The sequence below is a fragment of the Pelophylax lessonae genome (assembly GCF_965119305.1).
Source record: "Pelophylax lessonae genome assembly, chromosome: 4".
NCBI classification, from domain to species: Eukaryota; Metazoa; Chordata; class Amphibia; order Anura; family Ranidae; genus Pelophylax; species Pelophylax lessonae.
The window spans coordinates 234,896,429-234,908,613 of NC_138771.1; the positions used below are offsets into that span (position 1 = coordinate 234,896,429).

The 12,185-nt window shown below is 48.6% G+C and overlaps 1 protein-coding gene across 1 annotated transcript in view; it reads right to left on the reverse strand.

Annotated features, from left to right (window-relative positions):
* IFRD1 (interferon related developmental regulator 1) overlaps nucleotides 1-12,185 on the reverse strand; it is a 77,714-nt gene that overhangs the window by 16,156 nt on the left and 49,373 nt on the right. The window contains exons 6-8 of the mRNA XM_082254454.1: nucleotides 4,677-4,727; nucleotides 4,439-4,602; nucleotides 4,157-4,265 (exon numbers count right to left, since the gene is read on the reverse strand). Coding sequence (XP_082110580.1) covers nucleotides 4,157-4,265; nucleotides 4,439-4,602; nucleotides 4,677-4,727 — 324 coding nt within the window. The remainder of the gene's footprint in view (nucleotides 1-4,156; nucleotides 4,266-4,438; nucleotides 4,603-4,676; nucleotides 4,728-12,185) is intronic.

A 12,185-nucleotide genomic window follows, 5' to 3' on the forward strand; every position in this document is an offset into this window, starting at 1 on the left:
CGCCTCAACGCGTCCATCAGCCAGATCTGTGAACTGGCATCGAGGTGGATTTAGTCAGCCCAGAGACAGCGTGGTCCACTTAAAGACATCGTCCAAAGTCTGATCACGGCCTCCTAAAAAGGGATAGCGGTGGGAAAAAGACGCTCAGGCACCACCAGCATATGTGTAAAGCGATGTAACCGGTCATGCACAAGTTTGCGAAAATTCACAGGGCAGGGAAACCCGACCCGACGTCTGGGCACTTTGGAACCCAAAAGCAGCCCTTGTACTTGACTGAGGACTCGTCAAGATGGAGTCTCCGTAATGGCGCTAATGAGGATAGCATATGGCAGCACATTCCCACGCTACCGAGGAGGAAGATTCTTCCACCCCATCCTCATAAGCGGAGGACATGGACCCCACAGGAGGGACATCGTCCGTGGCAACCATTCAGGCTCAGAGTCCGAGGACTGGGAGGGCACAGGCTGTTTAAAAAAAAAAAAAAAAAAAAAAATTAAAAAACAAAGCACTCCGCAGATCCACCATGGATGCAAAAAAAGGAAGACCAGGGAAGAGGCTTCAGGAATACCCGAAGCCCCAACCAGGCCCGTGGGGGAATTTTTGGTCTGGGAGTCCAGAAAGCCAAGATAAATTAAATGAGACGCTGGCCCTTTAAATCGGCGGTTCCTGCGGAACCCCACCGCAGCCTGCATTGTTTGAAAGAGCTCTTTCAGAAAATGCAAAATCCACAAAAAATAACAGTTTTGGCAGAAAAATGCCTTTGGCATTAGTAAAAATCCCTCCACAATTTCATAAACTGTCAGACTGCTATGAGGTAAAATGGAAGGAAAGAAATGAAGTGACCTCATGCCCTTAGAGGCCTAGCCTAGGAGACACAATAAAATGGTGGCTAATGAAACTATGTAAAAAGGCACCAGCAAGATGGCCGCTTGCCCTTACCTAAGATGGCGCCCGATCGGCAGCAAAGTAGTTCCATGACATGGCTGATGCCCACACAGAGCCCAGTGACCTGCCCTCACCTAAAATGGCGGCCGCACTAACAGCGCCAAACTAAGCGTACACACGCAGTCTGGCCACCACAGAGGACCCTAGGGAGACCCCACACTACTATGGAGCCCCTCCCAAAACCCCCGGTACCACAAGTACCTCTCACACAGCTCCCTCAGCAGGGCCAGGGATGGAGGGAAATAACACCCAGCCAGACGGGGGATCCCACAGAGACCACCAGCCCTGCCATCCCCTAAGTGTGGGCCCACAAACCCCCCAAAAGTCCCCAGAGACAAGGGGGAATCAGTATTCACCAGTCCAGGGAAGCGGGCACTGCTCTGATACGGGAGACCTCCCACCCTAAGTGGGGGTGCCGTCAGCCAAGGAGGGATGCTGGCAACACGCAGTCCTTCCGGGTTGAGACACCCTCAGCGAAGACACAGCTCCGCAGGCTCGTCCCCATTCCGAGGGACACTGTCGTTGCGAGGCCTGGGCGCACCAGTAACCTGCGATGCTCTTTGGCAGGCTGGGACTCCATAAGGATCTATATTACCCAGTGTGAGGCCCAGCTCTGCAGTCACTTGTAGTCCTCCAGGAAAAAGTCCCTGACTAGTGATAGTAAGAAATAAAAACCTATATTCAGAAGAAAAATATATATTGTCAGAAAAAAATAAAAATAAAGAAAAAACCAAGACCCTAGGTCCCGGCTAGAAAAGCTAGCCTACACCTAAGCTAGGCAGCATAAAACTGAGGACCAGTTGTGACTAGATCAGGAAAAATGGCTGGGGATGGCCCCCTAGGTGTGTCTAAGTATAGAAAAGTTTTGGATTAACATTTCTATCTGCCTAGCTTACTCCTGCAGAGGGCGCCATTACCCAATAATGAAGGCTTATATGGATCGGCGGCGACTGTCAGAGGACATGAGAAATATACATTAATGCACCTAAAGGATAAGAGCTTTAGGCTCAAGTACCCAATAGGAAAAAGGTTTTCACCTTATTTTACTATCCAATAATTTTCTCCCAATTGCATTCAATTCAGAATGCATAAATATTCCAAGGTGTGGCATTACTGGCATACCTGTTGAAATCACCAATTGCATGTGTTCTTACAGGATCACCAGCATCCAGCTACATAAGTTTAGTAGAGCTTTTTTTTGCTGGCAAGGTTTTGCAGACAGAGTGCAATATTGTACCATGTGCAGTGAACATAACATGCTTGCTTAGTTTGGTGCAATATGTCTTTAGTGACCTAAAGCCCATATTTAAAATAAGGAAAAAGCATTAATATACTTTATAAATTTTCCAATACTGAAACCCAACAACCCACTAGGATCCATGATGCCTCTTTACTGGAGATCATCCAAGCATCCCACAGCTTTGAATGCAAGGAAAAAGGCACTAGGCCAAAAGTCTCAATACGGTGAGTAGTGTCAGGCGAGGATGGATGACAATTCTTTTCAGATTCTGATCCAGGTGAGGGACAGCCAAAAATGGTCTCATTTGGCCTTGTGGGACAGAGGTTGCATATGAAAAAGGGTGATGCAGTATACACCAGGTACCTTACATGCCCCAACAGAACAGTATTTTTGTAAGTGGTGGTCAAGTTGGGGCACAGCTACAGAGGCAATCTGCTACAGTAGCAATAGTAAAAAAAAAAAAAAGTGAGTAGCTGAAGAATGCAAGAGGCAATTCATTTGCCACTTTATGCTTGCTGGCTAACAATCCACGAACCCCACAAAAGGATTCACAATCAGTCCTTGCTTGGAGAAGTACCTTCACAGAAGATTTTTTGGCGGAAGGGGTCTACACCAGCTCCAGAGAGCCTTCTTCAGGGATGCATCCTATTCTGCCACTGTTGTCCTATGCTAGCTTTAACCTTAATCTGTCAGGGCAGAACCTGCCTAAGAAAAAAAAAAAAACTGGGATGTAAGGTGGGATTCCAACTGCTGGTCAGTAGAAGCCTTAAATGCAAGCATACCGATACTGGTCCAGTGGTTTCCTTGTTATGGCATGTCACTGGTAGATCCAGTGAGTGTAGACCATTTTGGGTGCGTGCAGATCAATTCCCAAAGGGGAACAGTTCCAACACTTGCGGGTTCTAAGAACCTTCAGGATGCTTCTAGTCTACAGAGGAATACCTCAAATAGTAGATGCAGTTAAAGGGCTTTCCTGCTTTGGGTCTGAGTTCCTACACCAGGAAAGTAGCGCATACTGCATCAATAAGGGCCTAGTCTTCATTCTGAGGTAAAGACAGGAGACTGGTGTCTTAAAATAAGAGTCAGCCCTGAGAGAAGCTGAACCAAGTCCAAGCCAGAAATGTTCAGACTGCTGGTTCACCCAGCTCTAAGGCCATGGGGAGATCAGAGCTATGACTTTTGCCCTTGAAAGTGCAGAACACTTTGAAGAGTCTCGTTCCTGCAGTCATCCATGAGGAAAAGTAAAATTTGGCTTCAGCTGGAGGCTAAGACCAGAGGTGACCATTATCCCTGTATGCAGACAGCAGGAATGGACTGCAGATCAGAGTTTCACATGGTTCTGCAAATAAGGACCAACAGCAGGATGCTTCTACACTGAATGGCAGAAAGTGCCAAGCAGATGTAAAAGGCTAACAGAAAAATGAAAGTCCACCCAGCAGTGCAAGCAACAACTCCCAGTGCTCAGCCCAAATGTATCCGTTCACTGCCCATGCAGGGCAACAGGTTCACATTAATGTAGACTTTACCAGAAGCCTATACTTAACTCTCACTGCCCCAGGAGTTAAGGCAAAGCCCAGAGTGAGCTATGCTTGCTGAAGTCCTAGTTTACACAGGGTTTTGGACTTCCAACATGGTCACATGCTTCTTGTACACAAATGGTCCCCAACTTGCCGTTTAGAACAGGAAAAACTCATTTGAGTCATATTGCCATGGCAGGTTCTTTACAGGTCTACACAGTTTACCTAAATTACAGAAGTAATGCAAGAGCAATTATGTTAAATCTTCATAATTACTCAATAAAACGCACATAGTTTTTATATCCCAATCGAACGCAATATACACAAACAAGCCAAATTGTGGGAGAAAAAAAAAAAAAAAAAAAACACTGAAACCCTGAATTGAAATCTGAAAACTTTCCATAACTACATTCACCAATAGCCTAATACTGTATGCGCATAATAGTGCACTTACTGCATCCGCTTCTCGCGCAATTTCAAACAGAACAGCCAGTGTTTCCCCAGCTGTAATTCTCATGTTGACATCCTCACAGGAAAGCAGTCGTGGAAGTTTGGGTAGATGTCTGCAAGAATGACAAACATAGTAGTACTAATATTGCATTTCAAAGACCACTTACAAAGTTAAACCCTTCCCTCTAAAGAGCAATTCCAAGCAGCAAATGAATCCATTTGTTCCCATCTGGATAAGCAGGCTATTTCTTAAACTCAATTTTCATTTTCAAACAGGGTAACCTACATGTCTATTTTCTTCTTTGCTTCACTTGTATGACAGATGGTTAGCAAAAGGGTCCACGATTGGAGAGCTTGGATGTGAAGTGCTGAACAGCTTTCAGCCCCACCTTCAGAACGATACTGCTTAGTGAAGATGTTTTCCAAACACTCCATTGTTCCATACAGGTCCTAGTCAATAAAAATTATTTTAAGCAAGGGCAGTTTATCAACTAAAAATATTTAGTCAATCAACTTAAAATTACCTCAATGTCATCAGCAGCAATAAAGCAGCAGAGGCCCAAGTATGTAGCACACTGTTGGGAAACAAAGTATTAGAGATCAGTATCTATACCATGTACCCCTTTTTAACAGCCCAGAGTAAGATTTGAAACTATGGAGACATTTTAGCTCTTCCCTTTATGAACCAATACTTTTTAGTTTCACTATTGGCCCGTTTGATGACAGGATTTTACAGACAAACCTGAAGAGTCATTTATTTATATTTTTAAAAAATATTTTAAGTATATTTATAGGTTGTTTTACTGTAAATAAAAAAAATTTAAAAATTGTTACAATTGTCCAATTTAAAAATTACACTAAAATAAGGCTTTGGGTATGGGTATAAAGCAGGGGTGGGGAACCTACAGCCCGCGGACCGAAGTCATCTGGTCCGGCCCCTGTGCAGCTGAGTGTTAGCCGATCTGTCAGAATGGAGCCGATGCTTCATGTATAGCTCCGGCTACGCTCCGACAGTCTGAGCGAGTCACAGGCGGAGCGATATCAAATGCACTCCACCTGTGACCAATGCAGGAAACATCGCCTCTTCCTCCCAACGCGTCACCGCTACACTTCTAGCCAGCATTTCCCACCAGCAGCACCCGCCAGAGCCAGCAGTACCCACAGCAGAGCCAGCCAGAGCCAGCAGTACCTACAGCCAGTGGCGTAGCGTGGGGGGGGGCAGCCGCACCGGGTGCAAATTTTGGGGGGGGGACGCATCCCAGACATCTCAAGTCTCCCGCAAGTGGCGGAGTCTCCCGCTTTCCACACTGAGCTCACGGACACCCGCTAGCTCAGGGCAATATCCCGGCTGTCAGCGTCAGTGAGTGTGAGACATCTCTCTCATTCTCAAGCCTGCAGTGTGTGAGAACGGAGCCACTACATCCTTTGTAGGTCCGGCTCACAGGCGGAGTGATATCAAATGCACTCCACCTGTGGGAGGAGCGGCAAAGAGGAAGCAGCGGCTTTGCTGTCTACTTCAGCCGCATGCTTCCATTCCAGGTCAGTAGGGGGGGGGTCAGTGTAGGTGTCAGTGAAGGGGGGGGGGGGGGGTCAGTGTAGGGGGGTAAGTGTAGGTGTCAATGTGGGGGGGGGGGGGGGGCAGTGTAGGTGTCAGTGAAAGGGGGTTAGTGTAGGTGTCAGTGAAGGGGTCTATGTAGGGGGGTCATTGTAAAGATTCAGTGAAGGGGGCAAGTGTAGGGGTCAGTGTAGGGGGTTCAGTCTAGGGAGGCCAGTCCGTGAAATGGTCAGTGTAGGTGTCAATGTAGGGGGGGTCAGTGTTGGTGTCAGTAAAGGGGGGTCAGTGAAGTAGGGGCAGGGAAGAAGGGTAAGTGAAGGGGGGCCAGTGTATGTGTCACTGTACAGGGTGGGGTTCAGTGTAGGGTGGGTCAATAAAGGGGGGTCAGGTAAGAAGGGTCAGTGAAGGGGGGGGGGGCAGTGTGGGTGTCAGTGTAGTGGTCAGGTAGGTCTGTGTAGCGGTGAGGTTGGTGTCAGTATAGTATACAGGTAGGTCTCTGTAGTGGTCAGATAGGTCTCTGTAGGTGTCAGTATAGTGATCAGGTAGGATAGTGCAGGAAATAGGTAGGTCTGTGTAGTGGTCAGTGTAATTGTCAGGTAGGATTGTGTAGTGGTCAGGTAGGTCTGTGTAGGTGTCAGTATAGTAATCAGGTAGGTCAGTGTAGGAATAAGGTAGGTCTGTGTAGTGGTCAGCTAGTTCAATGTAGGTGTCAGTGTAGTGGTCTGTGTGGTGGTCTAGTAGATGTGTAGGGGGGCGCAAATTACTTACCTTGCCCTTGGCAGAAAAAAAAAAAAGTTCCCCACCCCTGGTATAAAAGCATGGCAAGGTTATTTTTCAGCAACAGCCTAATTATTGCACCTAATAGGTCACTGGGAAAAAAAAAAAAAAATACCCAAATGAACTGAAGGGTAACAAATAGATAAAGTGAGGAAGGACTTCATTAGGGTCAACTAAAGGGGTAAAGGTTAAAAATAAATTTATGTTAATCAAATTTAGTAGATGAAGATCATAGATTGCACCTTTGGGTGGGGGTGGGGGGGTGAGACAATTGTCTTTAGTCTTTGTATTTTGCAATGCTACACCCAAAAATCAGGAGCAGTGCCCTTTTTGTGATGCATGGCAAGCTTCACTGGCGTTCCAAAGTAATGTGTCCTTCCATTCCAGTAGACCGAACCTCTCCACAAAAACTGTACAGTTGATGAAGCGGTGTACACAAAAAAAAAAAAAAAACTCTAATATGAGGAAAACGACTTAGATTCTTGGCGTGTACACAACTTAACCACTTAAGCCCCGGAGGATTTGGCTGCTAAACGACCAGGGGGTATTTTGCGATTCGGCACTGCATGACTTTAACGGACAATTGCGCAGTCGTGCGACGCTGTACCTAAACGAATTTGACATCCTTTTTTTCCCACAAACAGAGCTTTCTTTTGGTGGTATTTGATCACCTGTGCGCTTTTTACTTTTTGCGCTATAAACAAAAAAAGAGCGTAAATTTTGCAAAAATAATATTTTTCACATTTTTTTTTTATATGAAATTCCCCAAAAAAAAAAAAAAAAAACGCAAAAAGCGTATTTTTATTGGTTTGCGCAAAAGTTATTGCGTTTACTAACAAAGGGAAAGATTTGTCATTTTTGTTTTTTTTTAATGCGTAATGGCGGCGATCTGCAATTTTCTTTGCGGTACTGCGACATTGTGGCGGACAGATCGGACCCTTGACTGACATTGACACTTTTGGGGTTACCAGTGACATTTCTACAGTAATCAGTGCTATACATATGCACTGTTACTGTAAAAATACACTGGTAGTGAAGGGGTTAACTTTATTTGAGACGGAGGGACTGTGTCCCTAGGGGCGTGATTCTTACCGTGATTGGCTGTGGCTTGAGGTGTAAGGACACTGATCAACGGTTCTACATAGTAGAACCGTGTGATTAGTGTTTTTACACCGAGGAGAATGACAGGCAGCTTGTTTACACAAGCCGCCTGACTTTCTCCCTCTCCCCCGACAATCGCCGAGTGACCGGCGGACATCGGGTCCGCCGGTCACACGCGCGGGGGGGGGGGGGGGTCCGTGACGGAGCGGGGGCGTGCGCTCGCTCCCCAGACCCTCCCAGGCTAGTGACGTTAATTAACGTCACTCTGCCTGGCCGGGGCTGACCGCCGCAGTAAATTTACTTGCGGCGGTCGGCAAGCGGTTAAACATTGATTCAGACTTTGTCCTTTTGGAAATTTGGTTGCAAACACCAAAAAATTTCTTGTGTACAGAACGAACGATTTTTGTTGAAGGTGTACTGTTCGTATGAGAACAATTAGATCCAAAATGACTGTGCCAGATCGGGGGGGGGGGGGGGGGTGTAACGTCTACAAGAATTTTTGTAGATTTCCTTCTGTTCTGACTTGCTGCGACACATTGAGGAAAAAAACTGAATTTTTGTAAGAACTTGACAGTCCTGACAGTCGCCGCCCACTCATACAGTCTTCACTTATGGGTATTGACCTCTTATCCACAGGAGCAAGCTAGGCATAAGACTTGTTAAAACACAAATCAATTTGCATAGACACACCTGTAGGGGGCTGTCCATCTGGTCCAATACCCCCCTGCTATCAGCATTCCCAACTCAGTTTGGTAGCAAGCAGTAAATAGTCCAAGAACCCCACAAAGGAGGGGCGGGGGCAGCGACTGTCAGAGGACTCAGAGAAAGGAATTTTACTGCAAGTTCTTACAAAAATTCAGTTTTCTCTTACGTCCTCTGACAGTCGCCGCCTACTCATACAGTCTTCACTTATGGGATGTCCCAAAGCAGTGTAGACATGAGGGGTGGGAAGCGCAACCGTCACAAAGGCAACGCAGCACCCAGGTCAGAGAAAGGAACCTTATCTGAACCAGAAAGGTAAAAACGCTGGGTAACAGAAAAGCTCAACAGGAGCAAACAAACCCAGGAAAGCAAATCAATAAAGGGGAAAACAACCCCCAACAAACGGGGACAGACTAACACCATGTCCCCTTCAAGGTACTGCCGCACACAGAACTTTGTGGCCAAAGGAGGCATCTGCCGATGCCAAAACATCAAGTTTGTAAAAAATTTGAAAAAAAGTGTGCACGGACGACCAAATCGCTGCCTTGCACACCTGGGCCACCGATGCTTGATGTCAGAAGGCCCATGACGCACTCACTGCTCTGGTAGAGTGCGCCTTGACAGGGAAGGGCGGCACCTGTTCCATAATTGAATAGGCCTGTACTATCGTCTGTCTGATCCATTTCGAAATGGTTGCCGCAGACACCGCCATTCCCTTCCGAGGGCCCTCGGGAAGGACAAAAAGAATCCGACTTTCTGAAGGATTCAGTAGACAGGTACACCCTGATCGCCCGGACCACAAGGAATGCAAGGCAAACTCCTTAGGATGTTTAGGATTCGCACACAGCGAAGGTAAGACAATGTCCTCGTTAGATGAAAATCAGATACCACCTTAGGAAGGAAAGATTGGTGAGGTCGCAAGACCACCTTTATCCCTATGAACAACCAGGTAAGGGGAGCGGCAGGACAGGGCCGCCAACACCGACACTCTGCGGGCAGATGTGATCGCCACCAGAAAGGCAACCTTCCGTGACAGCACAGGCAGAGGAATCTCCCTGATGTTCTCAAATGGAGGACGTTGCAAAACAGACAGGACCAAATTCAGGTCCCAAGGAGGCAAAGGTGCTCTCCGAGGGGGAGCCAGATGAATAAAGGTGCGTATCAAAGAGTTTGACGCCAAAGGGCGCTGGAAAAGGATTGCCAGCGCAGACAACGGACCCTTAATAGTGGTCAGCGCAACGCTGGTCCACACCAGATTGCAGGAAGGCCAACACCCTCGCCATCCGAAAAGGAGTGAGGATGGAAACCCCGTGATTCACACCAGGCAAAATAAGCCTTCCAAGTACGGAAATAAATCATACCGGACGAGGCCTTCCTAGCCTTGAGTAGGGTAGGAATGACCGCCGACGAGAGACCCCGATCTCTCAGGACCTGGCTTTCAACAGCCACGCCGTTAAAGGCTCGACGACCAGTTGCATGATGTCCACGTACCAAGACAGGCACGGCCAGTCCGGGGCCACCAGAATCACCAACTTCGGTTCAGAGGCCAACCTTCGAAGGAACCTGGACAACTGAATCGAGGGGGGGGGGGGGGGGGGGAGGCATAAAATCAGTCGATACTGATCCCAAGGCACCACCAGCGCATCCGAGGCGTCTGCCAGAGGATCACGCGTTCTTATCACCTTGTTGTTTAGACGAGACGCGAACAGATCCACATCCGGGGATCCCCAACGCGCACACAACATCTGAAACACCTCCAGGTGTAAGGACCATTCCCCCTGATCCAGGGTCTGGCGGCTCAGATAATCGGCCTGCCAGTTCTCCACATCTGGAATGTGAACTGCTGAAATCGCCGGGACCTGCGTCTCGGCCCAAGACAGAATTTTGGTCACTTCCTGGTGCCCCCTTGGTGATTGATGTAAGCCACCGCAGTTACGTTGTCCCGTCTGCACACACACAGGGCAGCCCAAAGATGATCCGACCAACGGAGCAAGCATAGTCTGATCGCTTGCAGTTCCAAGATATTTATCAGCAGGGAGGACTCCTCCTCCAACCAAGTGCCCTGGGCAGACAGTGCCCAGTACGCCACCCCAGCCCGACAGGCTAGCGTCCGTGGTGATCACTGTCAACAACGGCCGGAAGGATTTCCCCTCAGTCAGAGCCGGAGACTGGAGCCACCACAGAAGATCCTCTCTGACTTGGCGACTCAAAGATATCCTCCGTTTCCAAGGAATGAGGATGCCTGTCCCACCTGGCCAGGATCTCGCTTGGAGAGATAGTGTGGAACTGTGCAAACGGTATCTCCTTGAAGGCTGACACCATCAATCCCGGGATCACATGCAGGTCCTGAGCGATGAGGATTCGTTGTCCGAGGGAACCGACCTCGTTCTGTAGAGTCCAGGGTTTGTCCTCCGGCAGAAAAATTTTTTGCATGAGCGGAGTCCAGGACCATCCCCAAGTAAGGGAGACGAACAGAAGGGGACAAGGTCGACTTCTGAAAGTTAATGGTCCACCCGAACTCCTGGAGCATCTGAACCGTGGTTGACAGATCGCCCAACAGAATTGGACTGGAACTCGATCTTAACAGGAGATCGTCCAGATAACCCAGGATCGCAATCCCCTGCGCCCGTAACAGGGCCAGAACCGGAGCCAACACTTTACCCTTGGAGCCGAAGCGAGACCAAAGGGCAACGCCACAAACTGATAGTGCTCCTCCGCGATTTGCGAACCGGAGGTACCTCTGATGACCCTCGAATATGGGTGATGTGTAGATACACATCCTTGAGGTCGATTGAAGCCAGGAAATCCCGCGGGCTCAGAGAGGCTATTACTGAATGAAGGGATTCCATACGGAATCTTTGAACCTGCACAAAGCGGTTCAGAGATTTCAAGTCCAGAATCGGACGCACCTTGCCATCCTTTCTGGGCACTGTGTATACATTCGAGTAAAACCCCTGAAATCTGTCCCGATGAGGCACCGGGACGATCACCCCCTGGGCGGTGAGATCCTGAACGGCCCGTTGAAGATCTTGTAAACGATCTGGGGTCAAATGAAGATTTGAGGGAAAGAACCTGTCTGCTGGACGCGATAGGAATTCGATCTTGTACCCTGATCGAATGAGTTCCTGAACCCACGTGTCCCGAATCCGGGACATCCAAGGTTCGGGAAAACTGTGCAGACGTTCCCCCACCCCTGAAATGAGTCAGGGCGCCCCTTTAGGTCGAGGCGGACTGGGCCAACGTGGGTGGCTCGATTTGCCCGCCCAAGGCTTCTTCTGGCCACCAGTGCCTTTGAAGGATTTGCCCTTGTCCTGTGCCTTGAAGGCACGAAAGGACCGCCGATTAGGTTTGAAAGAAGGGCCCCGCTTACCGCGGAAAAACTTACCCTTGGGTGCTTGAGGCAGCAGAGTGCTTTTGCCCCCAGTGACCCCCTTAACCAACTCGTCCAGGAAGTCCCCAAAAAGGCGATTCCCTGCATAAAGGATGTCAGACAGTCTTTCTGAAAGTCTGGTCAGCCGACCAGCTCTTCAGCCATACCATATGACGGATTATCACTGCGACAGCAGATAGTCGTGAGACTAAAGGGGCCTCATCCAAGGCCGCGTCACACAGGTATAGAACAGCCTGAATAATTTGGTCCACCCATCTCCAAAGTAGCATGAGGGGGGCGGAATCAGCCACAAGGGTGCGTCTGAGCACCTTGGCCCACTCTACCACAGCCTGAGAGACCATTACAGAGGCGAAAACAGGTTTCAAAGAACCCGCCACCATATAGGAGTGGCGAGCAAGATTCCACCCGCCTATCCGTAGGGTCCCTAAACACCGGAGAATCCTCCGCGGGCATTAGAGTGGCTTTGTTCAACCTGGACACCGTGTGATCCACCTTAGGGGCCACAGT